The sequence below is a fragment of the Podarcis vaucheri genome (genome assembly GCF_965113315.1).
Source record: "Podarcis vaucheri genome assembly, chromosome: 4".
Lineage (NCBI taxonomy): Eukaryota > Metazoa > Chordata > Lepidosauria > Squamata > Lacertidae > Podarcis > Podarcis vaucheri.
The window spans coordinates 11,561,325-11,578,383 of NC_138762.1; the positions used below are offsets into that span (position 1 = coordinate 11,561,325).

Below are 17,059 nucleotides of genomic sequence, written 5' to 3' on the forward strand. Positions count from 1 at the left end.
AGAGAGTTGCTGGTCAGAGGAGGAATGCAAGAAGGAATGGAGGAGAGAGGAGCTGGCGAGGACGACGAAGAGATCTGGATCCCACGACTCCCGGAAGCAGAAAGAGGTGCGGGTCTGCCGCGCGGCCGTTTGAATAAGGCTAGGCTCCGCCCCCAAGCCAACCCTATTGGCTGGCTTGACGGGCGTGGCAAATGACGCAGGGGGCCGAATACGCTCCCGCTCACACTACCTCCCCTCTGGGAGGAGAGGCTTTGCGCAACGTGGGAATCAGAAACTGCTGCAGATTAACTGCAAATCAGTCGGTTAGACCTCCAGATCGTTTCTCCTTTTGCCCTAGGAGCAGTTGTCGCAGGAAGCCCCCCCCAATCATTCAGTTTGTACAAACTTCTTTTTTTAAAAAAGATATTTATTGAAAGTTTTTAAGATATAACAAAAAAAGAAAACATACAAAAAAAATAAAAAACAGTTAAAAACACACATTAATTTTCAATAACATAACTTCCATACACTTATTTCCTCGGACCTCCTCATACCTCCCTTCTTTGTATTCCAGTTCGATTTGTTAGTTCAGCAAATCCTTACCATTAAACTTTTACCCATTTGTGAAACCTTTTTTTTTTCATATCTCTTAAAGCATTACAGCTGGAAACCGCTTAGTTTCTATCCAACACCCTTCTAACATTCATTAATTTTACAATGTTTCTGTAAGTAGTCTTTGAATTTCTTCCAGTCTTTTTTCACCAACTCTTCTCCCTGGTCTCGGATTCTGCCAGTCATTTCTGCCAATTCCATGTAGTCAATCACCTTCATCTGCCATTCTTCAGTTTGTACAAACTTCACACACACTACTGTACATACGCTACACTTCTGTTATAAATTCATAGAAAATCAACCATACACCGGATCTGCACTGTTCCACTTTTACTCCATGAAGGAAGGGCTACAAAATGGGGGAGGTTTGATACAGAGCAGCCATAATCCCTTGAGCATACCAGCACATACACAGGAGCCCTGCCCAGTTGCTATGCCAACCCTGATGGTCCTAGACAGAAGACCCATCAAGGACACAACAAACTGCATATGCGAGTGGATTCAACACGGACTGCAACAAAGGAACAGTGATTGGATCTCCCCTCAGGGGGCAGGAAACTGCAACTTCCCTTTTGTCTTCTGGAAGTGACTTATGGGGAGGGGGAGAAGGGGAACAGGCCAGGTGTCATGATACACAGGTTACCTCCACAACCCCTCCCTTAACCCCTCCTGTTTGTGATGTAGTCATGATGTAGTTATAAAGTATTTCTAGGGGTGTAGTTTGGGGGATTAGTAACCAATAAAAGTTGGGGTCTTCTTTTGTTCTGGGCCTCCATTTTGCTTCATCTTGTTGTGGGTGGGAGTCCTGTCGCGACAGTATTCAATAAAGGCCAAGCCTACAGGCTGCTGTTTTGCTCCAAGTTATCCTGCTTGGTGTCTTTGTTTTTGTCCAAGGGAGCCCTCGGATTTTCCCGTTAACACAGTGAAACAGCTGAATTGTGATGAAGTTCTTGGGACCACAATAGTTTCCCCTCCATTACATTTGTTAGCTAATGGTAACATTGCAGGGGATTGAACTTCTAACTTTAAGATTCTATGATCATTGCTATTATAAAGGGTCACCATGCTTCTTTTGCACTTTCCAGCTCTAATTAAATTATCGCTCTCTGCACTTTTTGTGTTGCATTTCCCTCTCACCCAAAGCTTTCATGCCCCCCTGCAATTATATTACCGTACATGTATGCATATGTGTCTCTGTTATCTTATATCAGCACATGAAGGAAACTTGGGGGAGGGAAAAATCATTTTAATGCCAGGTTCAGACTTCCCTCAAAGGAACACAGGCTGAGAACCCTTAGCTTCACGGGAACCCAAATATCGTACATAAAAAAGGCAACGCTACTATTATTTTTACAAAAGCAATTATTGTATGTTTTATTCACATCTTTCATCCCATGTTTGTAACTGACAGTGCAATCCTACCCACATCTACTCAGAAGCAAGTCCCACTGAATTCAGTGGAGCTTCTGCCCAGATAAGTGAGGTTAGGCATGCAGCCTGAGTTTCTTGTCTGGAGGACGGTCCCATAATACATATAAGTAACCTTACACATTACATGTAAGGATAGACCCGTTAAACATAACCAGTGATTGCTTCAGCTCAAACTGAAAGTAAAAAAAGAAAGTCCAATTCCATTTTAAAAAACCCTCTAATTAAGCATCCTTTTGTAAACGAGGCTTCTCCTGCAACAAATGTCTTCTCTTTTCACGCTAGGAATCGCCCCTGCTTATTTAAGGGTATTTGCTCACAAATTTCTTGCTCCCACATCCTTAAAGAAACAGCAGCAATTTCTGGAGCACCCCTGCATGAACAGCACATGGCACGATGTGTGGCAGGAGCCATCACAGTTTAGCATGATTTGGTGGCTATTCTGGAGGTATCGCCGTTGACACAGGTATGTTGTAAGCATCACTATTCTTTCTTTCGCCTGACAGCTGGTGGTCCCGCGAAGGCAGAGATGTACAGTTTGAGCCAAGCATATGTGACACCTACAGCACAATATACAGAGGTGAGCAATAAAGGAAGGAAAGGGAATTTGACTATCCAGGTGGTGAAAGGCATCACAATTTCACACAAGATTTCCAGAGGTATCAGCCCAATGAGGTAGATTGTTTCCAACCAATTAAGCAGAGGCCCTTCTTTTCTGCAGGGAGAGAGAAAGCAGAAAAAAGGATTTTAATATAATCACTTCACAAATTATCATTTTGAAATAGTTACTGATATCTAAAATCAACCCCTCTTTTGCAAAGCAGAGCAAGCATGTCTTATTCTGGAGGAAATATCTAAATCGGGGATTGAGAACCAGTGACCCTCCAAATATTTTTGCTCCGCAGCTCCCATCATTCCAGACCATTGACTGATGAGCTGGGAGTCCAAAATCACAGCCAGAAGGCCACAGGTTCGCTATTCCCAGTCTAAATGCAAGAGCAGGCAAAGACTTGCTAGGCCGACAGGGAACCCCAGTCTAAAATGTGAGCAGTTTGTGGGCCCCACCTCCTAAAGACAACCAAAAGATGAACTCAGAGACATTTGCAAGCCAAGCAAGCCCTAACGGAAGCTTGCCTTTGCAAAAACATTTAGGCTGTAATCCTAACCCCGCTTACCTGGGAGTAAGGGCCATTGAACCCAACAACTAACTTGTGGTTAGACACGGTAAGATTGCACCGTTGGTCATTACCTGAATATGGCCTTCAGCGAGGAAAAGCTATACACCGTGAAGAGCAGCATGAGCAAGATTTTAATAGGCAGTTCTGAAACACAACAAACAGTTGGCAGATGTTATATATGGCCAAAACAATAGGGGAAGAAATACTCTTTGTATTTGGCGTTTATTTTGTTTAACAAAGTGCATATACCACTTGATTAAAAAAAAATAGGGACGCAGGTGGCGCTGTGGGTTAAACCAGAGCCTAGGACTTGCCGATCAGAAGGTCGGCGGTTCGAATCCCTGCGACGGGGTGAGCTCCCATTGCTCGGTCCCTGCTCCTGCCAACCTAGCAGTTCGAAAGCACGTCAAAGTGCAAGTAGATAAATAGGTACTGCTCCTGAGGGAAGGCAAACAGCATTTCCGTGCGCTGCTCTGGTTCACCAGAAGCGGCTTAGTCATGCTGGCCACATGACCCAGAAGCTGTACGCCGGCTCCCTCGGCCAATAAAGCGAGATGAGTGCCACAACCCCAGAGTCGGTCACGACTGGACCTAATGGTCAGGGGTCCCTTTACCTTTACCTAAAATAAAAATACAACTCTCTAAGCAGTGTACAAAACGGTGGCAGCAGGCACATAAGAAGCTGCCTTATACTGAGTCTGACCACTGCCCCATCTAGTTCAGTATTTCCTATAATGACTAGCAATGGCTCTTCAGGATTTCAGATGGGGTTCTTTCCCAGTCTTACCTGGAGAAGGCGATGATTAAATCTGAGACCTTCTCTGTGCAAAGTAGGATGCTCTACCACTGAGCCACATCACCTTCTAAGAAGAGGCACCTGCTGTTTCAGAAGTACTTACATTAAAAATAAGGCAATCCCCCACTAATCGGGGAACCCTTTTATTCAATTCAAAGGAGTTTCAGTCAATGAAAAGAAGCAGCCCTAAATGACGTATATTCTCGATGTGCCGACGGCCCTTCACGTACATCAGTAATCTTTGAAAACGAATGTGCAAGCCAGGAAATATTTTAGGCAGGTGGTGAGACATAGAAGGTACTTACCTGGTGCTGTAAACAGTAGAGGAAAAAGGGAAAGATGTCCTGTAGTGGACAGAACCAGATAGGTGCCAGCATCTCTGGATCGCTCCACAGCCAGCAAGCTAAAAACGCATACCAAAAACAGGAGATTTTTGAAAGCAGCTGTTAAGCTGTTCAAAGAGATCATTTTCTTCAAGGTCCTCCCTCACTGCTGCCACCATGCTCCCGGCACAACGCTATGCATGTCTACCCAGATGTTTCACAGAGTTCAGCTCTGGTTAACCATGTGCAACAGGGGTGAGAAACTTGTAGCCTTCCCAAGGTTGGTGAATTACAGATCCCACCATGCTGGCTGGGGCTGAAGGGAATTGGGAGTCTACCGTTGCAGCAGTACCTGGGATCTTCCTGCAGCAGCAGGGGGAACAAGGAAGTCAAGTTCCAAAGCTGCTTCCTTGTTTTGCTCTTCAGCTGCAAAAAGCTGCTTTATCCCTGACTTGTTTCTAAGATATCACAGAAACAGGCCCAAGATCCACAGGGAAGTCCCATGTAGCCATGGAATTTTTAAAGAGAAAATCAAATTAAGAAAACTACACTCTTTGGATTCCATTATGTCATTTGTGGTGTGATATTTGTGATACAGTGGTACCTCGGGTTACATACGCTTCAGGTTACACACTCCGCTAACCCAGAAATAGTGCTTCAAGTTAAGAACTTTGCTTCAAGATAAGAACAGAAATCGTCCTTCAGCGCTGCGGCAGCAGCAGGAGGCCCCATTAGCTAAAAGGGTGCTTCAGGTTAAGAACAGTTTCAAGTTAAGAACAGACCTCCGGAATGAATTAAGTACTTAACCCGAGGTACCACTGTATCCTGCCCAGAAAGGGGTGCAAGTGTGAAGACTGGAAGTTAGAAAAATGCAACCTGAACCCCTTTCCATCCCTCTTACCTCAGAGGGAGAATGGCGAGAAGGACTGCTTTCTCATGCACATGCCACCCAAACATGAAGGAGCTCAGCGCGCAGAGAACCAGGCATCGTAGGAAGCCTCTGGGCCCTTGGGGTTTAAACCAAAGACAGAAAACAGAGGGCTAGAAACAACAGGCAGAAAACAAAGCTTCAGTGGTGCATTTCAGCGCCGGGAACACAGGCTTATCATTCAGTGGGAGCTCAGCAGTTGCTAAGCTCTGCATTTTTACAGTGGTGCCTTGGTTGTCGAACTTAATCCGACCCTGGAACTGTTCGAAAACCAAGACGCAGCTTCCGATTGGCTGCAGGAGCTTCCAAAGTTCCAAGTTCAGCTTCCAAAAAACATTCGCAAACCACAACACCTACTTCCGGGTTTGTGGCGTCCAGGAGCCGATTTGTTCAGGAGCCAAGCCGTTCGACAACCAAGGTACCACTCCATCTTTTAAAAAGCAGGGGTGGGGGAGGTGGAGAAAGGGTGACAAGCAGTGAAATTTAAGAGAATCTGTAAAAACAAAATCCAGAACACTGGAAGCTGACCTCATGTTTCAGATTGCAATTAATGGTGGTTCTTGGGTCTGAATATTTTGCCCCACCTAAGAACATAAGAGCAGTCTGCTCCTGACTCTTTAAAAGCAGCCTAACACAGGTGTGTGTAGATCTGAAGCTTTCCCCATCCATGTACTTCTAACCCAGGAAAAGCTTCACCTGTTGAATTTCCGCATGTCAGGCCACTGTTAAAGGCATAAAAGAAGTAAGCAAAACTAGTGGTAACTCTTGTTTTTAAAGGCATAATAAACTGGCAGGGACCAGAGTGGGCTGAATATTCAATGCAAGCAAGTTGGTGCTTTAACAGGGAGCATTCATTTTAAATGGGGAGAAATTTCTTGTGGGCTGTGCTTGCAAGCAGATGAAGATGTGCTCAGAGGGGTAGAGTGATATGGATTTACCAGCATAGAGATGGCAGTACAGGTCAAAGTTGCCAATGGAGTCACTGAAGGAAGGACGGTATGTTGAAATTCCTGGACTAGCCCTCCAGTCATGGCAGCCTTGGGCATCTTTGCAGAGTCAAGGAATTTATATTTCAGACCTGGAAGTTATAATGAAGTTTGTAAGAAGGACAGGCACGTTGTCAGCCACACCATACGCACCCTAAATATATGTGGAAGCAAGTCCCACGGCTTTTTTCAACACTTGTTTACATCCAGAGACATTTTAAATTTTTATTTAAAGGTTTATAAGCCAGTTTTTGAGCAGATGCTCCAAAGTGTCTCATAGCACAAGTAAAAACCCAAATTCGAATATAATTTAAAATATTATGTTCGTGCTAAAAAACAGCATTAAAACCAAAATAAAACCAGCAGGTTTAACAGAGTCAGTTTATAATCGCAACCTGTTACAAAGGATGATTAAAATGTAGGGTTGTTAGGGGCCCTGAGGATCATCGGCTCCAACCCTCTGCAATGCAGAATATGCAGCTGTTCTGTATAGGAATCTAACCTGCAACCTGGGCGTTATGAGTCCCACGCTCTAACCAACTGCACTGAATGGGTTAAGTCTCAAGGAAAAAGCGGGTCTTCTAGGCCTATTTAAGAACTAAGGGATGAGGCTCGCTTAAGTTCAACAGACACTGAATTGTTGTGGGACCATTGCTGAGTGTCCAGCAGCCTAATTGTCGTCATGTGCAGTCATGCAAGGACGCTACACAGCCCAAATGGTTTTTTAAACAGTTTACTAAAAATGTCCTTTTAGACATAGCAAGATGTCTGAGGCACACGCACATAGCCAACTCCACTTTAGTAAACAGTAAGCTTCTGAGAAGATATTTAGGATGGTTTGGAAGTCACCCTCTGAGTGTGCACACACTCATAAATGCCATCTCAAACTCTTCAAAAGATTCCATCAACGGTGCCACCAATTTTTTTTACACATCTCTTGGGAAGACAGGCGAACTAATGCCAGTGTAGTGGAAGCAAAGATCACCAGTGCTGAAGCAAAGATTCTTCAACATCAACTTCGTTGGACTGGTCATGTTGTTTGGGATGCCTGATTATCGTCTTCCAAAGCAACTACTCTATTCCAAACTTAAAAATGGAAAATGTAGTACTAGTGGTCAACAAAAGAGGTTTAAAGACTCTCTCAAGGAAAATCTAAAAAAAATGTAGTATAAACACCAACAACTGGGAAACACTGGCCTGCAAGTGCTTCATTTGGAGAATGGCCTTTACCAAAGGTGTCATGAGCTTTGAAGACGCTTGGACAAAAGGGAGAAATGTGCTAAGAGGAAGGCAGGTTTGGCAAACCCTCACCATGATCAACTCCCACTGTGGGTCCAGAATTGGACTCCACAGTCACCTACGGACACACCGTTAAGACCGTGTTCATGGAAGCCAATCTTACTCAACTACGAGTGATCGCCAAAGAAGAAGAAGAGTAAACACAGTGGTTTAGGAGACTATAAAGATGAAGAACTTGCATGGAAATCTCCCTGCTGCTGTCGTATCCGATGACTGTCAGAGGCAAGAGATTGAACTGGACATCCCACTTACCCAACCCAGTTAAACTGCCCTCATGTTTATATATTCTTTTGCATACTTTCAAAAGATTAATAGTAAAATGTAAGGAGAGGAACTGCCACTGTGCTGGTCAGACACAGCAAGCTTCTCCTACTGAAGATTTCTAAAAGGAAACAAGAATCACCAAACAAGTATTTGCTATTAATACATGCAGGGTTAAGATACTCTACCAATAACAGAGAGCGCTTTGTCCAGGGCGTTGTACAGTGCCCAGAAGTTAGGAGCCCAGTATGCATGGCAAAGGCCTCTTTTGAAAGGGAAGAGACGAGAGAGGACCTGAGGCAGCTGGCCCTAATGGACGAAAAAGGAAGTTAGAAAGTTAGTCAAAGATTTTTCATTTATATTAAGTAACACAACAATACATTAGTGGTTGTGGCTTTATTGCTTTTACTGGTCATGTTGCATTTTGTTAAAATAATTTTAAATGATTTAAAGCTGCTTTCAGCTCTTTTGGATAGAAATTCAGCTTATAAATCCAAGTAGAAATCACAGAATAGCAGTGTTGGAAGGGACCACAAGGGTCAACTAGTTCAACCCCCTGCAAAGAAGGAATCTTTTTGTCCAATATCTGAAGGAGCGTCTCCACCCCCATCGTTTTACCCGGACACCGAGGGCCTTCTGGCAGGTCCAGCACCGAGGGCCTTCTGGCAGTTCCCTCACCGCGAGAAGCCAAGTTACAGGGAACCAGGCAGAGGGCCTTCTCGGTAGTGGCGCCCTCCCTGTGGAACGCCCTCCCACCAGATGTCAAAGAGAACAACAACTACCAGGCTTTTAGAAGACATCTGAAGGCAGCCCTGTTTCGGGAAGCTTTTAATGTTTGATGTATTATAGTATTTTAATATTCTTTTGGAAGCCGCCCAGAGTGGCTGGGGAAGCCCAGCCAGATAGGAGGGGTATAAATAAATTATTATTATTATTATTATTATTATTATTATTATTATTATTATTATTATTATGTGGGGCTCAAACCCATGGCCCTGAGATTAAGAGTCTCATGCTCTACAGATGGAGCTACCCTGAGCTAACAGCCAAGTCAAGAATGCTCCTCACACTCAATCAGCTTATAAAGCATATTATTCATACATATAATAGCTACCCTTTGTACAGTGGTACCTCAGGTTACAAACACCTCAGGTTACAGACGCTTCAGGTTACAGGCTCCGCTAACCTTGGGTTAAGAACTTTGCCCCAGGATGAGAACAGAAATCGTGTGGCGGCGTGGCAGCCGCAGGAGGCCCCATTAGCTAAAGTGGCGCCTCAGGTCTAGAATGGTTTCAGGTTAAGAACGCACCTCCAGAACGAATTAAGTTCATAACCAGAGGTACCACTGTACTCGCCTATGGGAACAATTAGTAAAGAATGCCTTGCATGCAGTCATCACTCAGGAAGCAGGTGCATGTTTTAAAGAGGATGAGGGTCCTTACCCAAACAATAAATGGTCCCAGTGAAAGTGCAGAAACAAAGCAGACAATGAATCCCAGGGCAACTAAGCGAAGAAAACTGAAGCTGCCCCATCGGAGGGATCCATCTGGAGAAAACGAAAATATTATGATTAAAACAGAAGGGTGTGTGTGAAAGAAACAAGAAATGCTTTGGCAGTGTGTTTTAATTTCCTTCCAATTATAAAACAAGATCTTCCTCCGAGATAGTTAAATTCTTGTCACAGACCAGTCTTTCCCAACCTGGGGGCCACCAGATACTGTGGACAGCCAATATGGCAGTCTTCTTTTTCACCTGGCAATGTATCCAGACCCTGGTCGTTCCCCCTATGAAATCATCAATAACTTGCCTGAATTATTTGCAGTGAAGCAGTAGGACCGGAGGAGGTACACACCATATGCTGGGGCGACATAGAGGTTGATATGCTTGAAGTGCAAAAGGACGGCAAAGAGAAAAGCCCCTTCCAAATGCCTTTTCTGAAAGGGAGTGTGGGGCAACAGGGAAGAGGAAGGTCAGGCGGTTATTTGAAGCAACAAAGAATCCAAAGTCTACATAAACAGAATGCACACTTCAGAGCTGGATGAGACTTCTAGAATAGGAATTGGACATGGCCGCCTCTTAATACACTACCTGGAATAGCCGTGCAATGGAGAGCAGCATGAATCCAAACAGAAAGCCATTGTACTGAAAATGAATGTCTGTGATTGAGTTAAGGACTAACATCCACTTCAGAAAGACGCCCTAACCCAGGAAACATTTTAAACTTTAGTGCTTCAATTCAACTTCCACGTTGAATGACTAGTTCTAATTCTTACCAGCAGCAAATTTAGCAGTTCCAATTCTCATTAGAATTTGATAGGTATCTCCCCACTCCCCCCAAATGTTGATGTTTGGTTTAGGTTATCTGGCCAGATTTCCTTTGACACCTGCGTTGGAAGGATACGGTCCACAATTAAGAGGCCAAAATTCCATAAGAGGAGAACTGAAAGGACAAGCTGAGGGTTCTCCAGAGGTTCCTTTGTACCTCGCTTCCCATTTACACATCTACAGCACCTGAGCAGAGGAGAAATAAAGAGACAAGACAAAATCCAAATCCCTTTGTTCTTCCATACGCATTTCTTAAAGATGAGGTGCAGGTTATAGGTTATGTTAACATTGTTTTCTCCTTCAAATAGGTTTTTGTTTTTTAAATACTCCCATCTATTCCATCTAAAATACTCCATCTATTCCATCTAAAATACTCCATCTATTCCATCTAAAATACTCCATCTATTCCATCTAAAATACTCCATCTATTCTGTCAGGGAACTGCCATCAGAGGCAAGAGGAGAGGTAAGACACTCCAGTGATGCAGGGGAAGGAACAAGCAAGGAGAGAGAGAGAGAGCTTCCGCTGGGGAAGGAAATCCAGGGGACACCAGGGAGAAAGGGGAAGCTGAGAGTACTGCGGAGGGGAGGCTCCAAGACTCTTCCAGTGAAATCAGCGAAGAGAGCACAGGACCTCCGCTTGGCACGCCCACGCTGCGCAGAAGGCTTCCGCGCAGAGAATCTAGGCGGAGACTTGGCGTCAAAGAATTTCTATGTTGGAGGAAGTTTAGGAGACGCCCACTCACGGATTCTGCCAGTGACTAAGACAGTCGCGTTGTAAGGGCTGTCAAACCAGGGAGAGGTTCAGCTATACTACTAGCTTGGAGCAGTTTGCCGTTTACACACAAGCAACCCCAATTCCCATTACATATTCCATCTAAAATACTCCATCTATTCTACTCTTCAACACATTTACTGATTTCAACAAGAGGCAGGCTGAATGATTTCTTTCCAGATTCCAGTGGCTTATCTTCCCTTCTCCCAAAACACAAAACAGAAAGACTTCCTATTTAAAAACAATAAAGGGGCACCAACATACTCGCGAACTGCGTAGATGAAGAGCACATCTGTGAAGATGACCGAAAGCCTCTGGAAAAGAATGGTTGGGTAGCTGGAATAGTTCAGGTTCTGGATGACCAGCATCTCTTTGTCAAAGTATTTGGCAACATGTGAAAGCCCATACTCAAACCATGCAAAGAAGGGAGGGTAGTCCAAGGTCCACTCAGATGTTGCCTGTAAACATGGGAAAAGAACACAAGTGAGAAGGCAGGTGTCAATCACTGGATGACCTTAAACTGTAAGCTACTTCACATATGCACATTCAACATGTGGCAAGTGCAATATCAAGAAGAAGAAGAAGAAGAAGAGAAGAGAAGAAGAGTTTGGATTTGATATCCCGCCTTTCACTCCCCTTCAGGAGTCTCAAAGCGGCTAACATTCTCCTTTCCCTTCCTCCCCCACAACAAACACTCTGTGAGGTGAGTGGGGCTGAGAGACTTCACAGAAGTGTGACTGGCCCAAGGTCACCCAGCAGCTGCATGTGGAGGAGCTGAGACGCGAACCCGGTTTCCCAGATTACGTGACTACCGCTCTTAACCACTACACCACACTGGCTCTCAAGTGATCTCTCGTTTCATGAACAGCCCATCACAAATCAAATTGGGGTGGCTTTTAAAAAAATGTGCAAAGGGGAACGATCTGGATCAGTTGACTGTTCTAAACCAGACAGAGACCTTCACTTTTACTCTAGGAAGCCTGGAAAAACAGGCAAAAGACATTTCAATTGCCTGCACTGGAGGTCCATTCAGCTTCCAGTAACAAGGAAGAGATATCTGGCGGCAGCCTTTAATCATCTGCAAAACTCCACAAGATGGCAGAAAGGCACACTTACCTCATAATACCACTGAGAGACTGGTAAGCTATGGGTGATGGCTAGCCAGTTCCTATGCACTTCAAAATCTGTGGAATGACTACAAGAAGTTAGATATTAGTATCTGGATCATACCACATAGCTTTCTACTTTGTAAAAGGCAAAAGATTTATATGATCTGAAGAGAAACCAGAGCATTTCCACTTTGCATTTCCCAGTGCAATAGTAGGTAAGAACTGATGAGGAACTCTCTGCTAGGTTGTTAACAAGAGACAAACTTTCAGCAGTTGTGCTCATGCATTAACATGTATGTCTATGCATCTCTGTAGGTATCTGTGCACAATAGCTTTCCTACAGTTAGTTCTGTTTCCTAATTTCATGAGAAATTACTTCTGCCACATTCCGGTGAATCAATTATCACCACATCTACAACTCACATTCCCATTTATATGCATGGGTAAATGTACACAGCAGTGGATGACCAAAAGGTAAGGAGGATTTTCAGAGTAGCACTCGGTGGGCTCACAGAGCAAACCAACAAAAAAGTGGACTGGACAGAATCATAGAAAGTTATGTAGAAGAGGACATTTTGACCCCTGGATGTCAGGACAAGCTGCAACTGCCAAAATTTGCAACATGGAGACAGACAATGGAGTGCATCTCTGGGGGTGAAGTCAAACTGCTGCATTAGCAGCACGGACGTTGCCTCCCAGGGGTACAAGCCTGGGCAGTATGTAGAGGTCCTGAGCTGCTCAGATGACAACACATACCCCTCTCGGCTGGGCTGCAAGAATTGCCAAAAGGAGGCATACAAGGCACCACTGAACCATTTTAGGGATTCCACTCCGGATTTGTGTCAGGATTATGCCTTAGCCCTTTCATCTCCCGAATATATCCAGCAAGGCAGCAGAGGTTTAGGATCTTTTCCTTCTCCTACTTGGGCTACCTTCCCAGGTTGATGAGCCCCATCTGCCCCTCACTTCTCTCTACAGCACATGCAGAAAGTGCCTTCTTGGCTGTTGGACCCACTATTAGTATCATCTGCTCAAGACATTGGAGCTAATCCTTGCATGGAGGGGAACTACACCTGTAAATATCAGCTGCTGGGAACTGCAAGTGGGGAAGAGGGCTGATGTGCTCATGACCAGTTTCAGGGCTTTCCAACAGCATATGTTTGACCGCTATGAGAACAAATAGCTGGAATACAGGAGACTTTGGTCTGACCTTGTGAGGGTTTTCAAACGTACTTAATGTACAATTGGGCCAAAGCAGCTAATCGTAGCCTTCACTATGTGAGCTGATGTTTTCTTTTTCTTTCTTTCTTTTTAAAAACTTGCTATAAAACATAATTGCACTGATTACCAAAATATGCTCCGTGAAAATCTTGTTTTTAGTCTGACCACATCCTGCAATAGTCAACAGTACCATTGGTGTCCATTTCCTCAGACACAGCAACACACTTTAGTGCTTTGACAAAACCTGCATCTCTTGCATTATTAAGCCTAATGGACATTTACTGGAATTGATGCAGTGCTTTTTTTCCATTTTATCACCTGGAAGCCCAGAGGCTAACTAATATTCCTCCTCTTCAGTTAGATCTGTATCCAATCCCTCATGATCCTCATAAACTTGGTATTACTGCACTTCTGAGTTTGACTCCACTGCCAACTAGGGTATAATTTCTTGAAGATAGGTAATCTGAAGGGGTCTCTGGCAGAGAATTAGAATAAAGATAGATGATTGATTGATTGATAGATAGATACAGGGTAAGAACAAAGGCCAGGGAGGAAACAAAGGCATTGAAAGAATGCTATTATTTTAATCACACATACTTTGGGTTAAGGTAGGGATACCTAACAAGGTACCCACTAAATGCTTCAGGAACATAAGAAAAGCCTGTTGGATCAGGAGCATCTAGTCTAGCATCTGATTCTCACAGTGTCCAAGCAGATGCCTGTAGAAAACCTATAAGCAGGATGCAAGTACAGTACAAGAGCACCTTCCCCTCTTACGACGTCCAGCAATTGATATTCAGAAGCCACTTACTGCCTCCCCAATTATGGAGGCAGCGCATGGCCATCATGGCTGGTAGCCACTGATAGTCATATGCTCTATGAATTTGTCTAAACCTCTATTAGAGTAATCCAAGGTGGTGGCTCATCCCTGCCTTTTGGTCTATAACTCTTTGCCTCGAGGGATAGCTCAGCTGGTAGAGCATGAGACTCAGAATCTAAGGATTGTGGGTTTGAGCCCCATGTTGGGTGAAAGATTCCTGCACTGCAGGGAACTGGCCTAGATGACCCTCATGGTCCCTTACAACTCTATAATTCTGTGATTTTGTGAACTCTCATTTGTCCCAGACAGCATGAGTTCACCATGTTGGCCATCCGTGCAATAAGGTGTAGGGAATGGGGTGTGATCCAAAGAAAAAAAGAGAGTTTTGAGGGAAACTTTTTCCACCCAAGGGCAACATGTCAAGTAGAGCGGGTTCTCTACCTGCTTGATTGCAAGCAAGCCGAAGCATACCTGATCAAAACAATTCCATATTCCTCCCGCCTACCTATGTCTCAAATTCCCTCCCCTTCCTTTGTGACTGCCTGGTGTCCATTTCATATTACAATCCCCTCAGGGCAGAGACCTGTCAAACCTGTTCTTTGTAAAGCACCACGTTCACATGGGACTGCACTGCTTGTTGTGCAAATCACACATATGTCTCCTAACCTTACACTTACTGGAGCTTTGCTTATGAAATGTATATTTTGTTATCATTTAAAAGTTGCAGCTTAAGTTCTACAGAGTGACTCTCAGGTTTCCCACCCTCTTTTTTTGACATTACAGGAGGGTTGCAAGAATTAGGAATAACATTAACAATACAGTGGTACCTTGGGTTAAGAACTTAATTCGTTCTGGAAGTCCATTCTTAACCTGAAACTGTTCTTAACCTGAGGTACCACTTTAGCTAATGGATCCTCCCGCTGCCGCCACACGATTTCTGTTCTCACCCTGAAGCAAAGTTCTTAACCCAAGGTACTATTTCTGGGTTAGTGGAGTCTGTAACCTGAAGCGTATGTAACCCGAGGTACCACTGTGGCCTACCCTCTTTTAAATCTGTCTAGGGTGGTGGCCATTGCTGCCTCCTGGGGGAGCAAGTCCCATAGTTTGTCTATGTGCTGCGTGAAGAATCACTTTCTTTCCTCTGTCCTGAATAATAATAATTCATTTATATGCTTGCCGCCCATCTGACTGGGTTTCCCCAGGGACTCTGGGAGGCTTCCAACAAATTACAGTGGTACCTCGGGTTAAGTACTTAATTCGTTCTGGAGGTCCGTTCTTAACCTGAAACTGTTCTTAACCTGAAGCACCACTTTAGCTAATGGGGCCTCCTGCTGCTGCCGCTGCGCCGCCGGAGCACGATTTCTGTTCTCATCCTGAAGCAAAGTTCTTAACCTGAAGCACTATTTCTGGGTTAGCGGCGTCTGTAACCTGAAGCGTCTGTAACCCGAGGTACCACTGTACAGTAAAACACAGGTAAGACATCAAACATTAAAAACTTCTCCATACACCATACAACAGCCCACGAGGCCCTTAATCTCAGGGTCGTAGCTTCCAGCCCCACCTCGGGCAAAAGTTCCCTGCGTTGCAGAGGGTTGGGCTGGATGACCCCTGGGGGTCCCTTCCTACTCTGCAGTCATTCCACGATTCAGAGAGGCGATGGGGGAGGGAACATTCCTCTGCCCACCTTCTCCGCGCCACGCATTCATTTCATAAGATGCCAGTTATGGAGCGAGGTTTCTCAAGCGCGTGGGCCTCTGGCAGTTTTTGGACTACAACTCCCATCATCCCTAGCGAGCAGAACCAGCGGTCGGGGATGATGGGAGTTGTAGTCCAAAAACTGCCAGAGGCCCAAAGTCTGGGGAACGCTGCTGTAGAGGGAAGCCCTGCAACGGGGAACCCAAGGCAGACTCGGAGAGAGACAGAGAGGGACCAGGCAGCAGGAAGGCGGAGAGGCCCCTGAGAGGAACAGCCGCGTCCATCATGGCGGCGCCGGAAGCCCCCTCGCGCCCGCCCCTTCCCCGCCAGAAGAATGTGAGGGGGAATAATAACGAATCCGGGCTCCTTACTACGTGGGGATGAGGAGCAGCTTGAGTAGCGTGACCCCGAAGGCCAGAGTCGCGAACCAGCCTCCGCTCGCCGCCATCATGGCCCGCTTGCCTCAGAGGGCCGGCGGGCACTGCGCATGCGTGGGGGGGAGGCGAGCCGTTGCCGCGCCACAACGGTTTCAACCGCCTTCGCAGCATCCAAGCGCCTGCGCGGGAGGGCGGGCGGGCGGAAAATGTACTGCGCCTGCGCGCTGGCTTTACTCGCGGCGTCCTGGCTCGCCCCTCGCCACACCCCCTGCAGGCGGGAGTGTGTCAATGCAGCCGCCTCGACGCAGGCGGGGTTTCAATACGGTTTGCAAACCGTTTCTTTGCTTGTTATGTGCAGTTGGTTCCAAGCCTAGAGCCTCTAGAATTCAGTGGAGCTTATTTCTGGCAGACTGTGAGAGGGTTGCAGGCTTCTAAATGTGCAGTAGTCCCAAGTCTAAATCCTGACCCTGTAGAATTTATTGGGCTGTTTTTATTCTGATTATATAAGAGTGTGTGTGTGTGTGTGTGTTTATATATATACAGTGGTGCCCCGCAAGACGAAATTAATTCGTTCCGCAATTTTTGTCGTCTAGCGAATTTTTCGTCTTGCGAAGCACGAAATCCCATAGGAATGCACTGAAAATAAATTAATGCGTTCCTATGGTCAAAAAAAGTCCAAACAAAGCCAAATTTGGTACAACAACAGTTTATTAGCTGCTCTTTAAAGTCACACATACTGTAAAGAGCAGTTCAAAAATTTAAGGGAAAGTAAATTAACTTTATAAACAAAACATGTCTTTGTTTTTAGTAAAAGAAAAAAAGTCGCGAGACGTTTTCGTCTTGCGAAGCAAGCCCATAGGGGAAATTCGTCTTGCGAGGCAAATCGCGAACGGAAAAAACTTTCGTCTAGTGAGTTTTATGTATTGCAAGGCATTCGTCTTGCGGGGC

At 45.1% G+C, this 17,059-nt stretch overlaps 1 protein-coding gene across 3 annotated transcripts; it reads right to left on the reverse strand.

Moving 5' to 3' along the window:
* Positions 1-1,935: 1,935 nt before the first annotated feature.
* On the reverse strand, positions 1,936-16,224 carry ALG8 (ALG8 alpha-1,3-glucosyltransferase). Of its 3 annotated transcripts, none has more exons than XM_082219377.1 (13): positions 16,106-16,224; positions 12,006-12,084; positions 11,154-11,347; positions 10,192-10,301; positions 9,879-9,946; positions 9,598-9,724; positions 9,233-9,336; positions 7,979-8,099; positions 6,183-6,322; positions 5,218-5,357; positions 4,299-4,396; positions 3,269-3,341; positions 1,936-2,734 (listed from the first exon to the last, which is right to left on the reverse strand). In XM_082219377.1, the coding sequence occupies exons 1-13, from the start codon at positions 16,183-16,185 to the stop codon at positions 2,503-2,505; spliced, it is 1,566 nt and encodes a 521-aa protein (XP_082075503.1). In that variant the 5' UTR covers positions 16,186-16,224; the 3' UTR covers positions 1,936-2,502. The 3 variants fall into 3 exon arrangements, with proteins under 3 accessions (XP_082075503.1, XP_082075504.1, XP_082075505.1); XM_082219378.1 differs by having other exon boundaries at positions 9,233-9,314; positions 9,594-9,724; XM_082219379.1 differs by having other exon boundaries at positions 12,006-12,073; positions 16,106-16,204.
* Between the last annotated feature and the right edge of the window lie 835 nt (positions 16,225-17,059).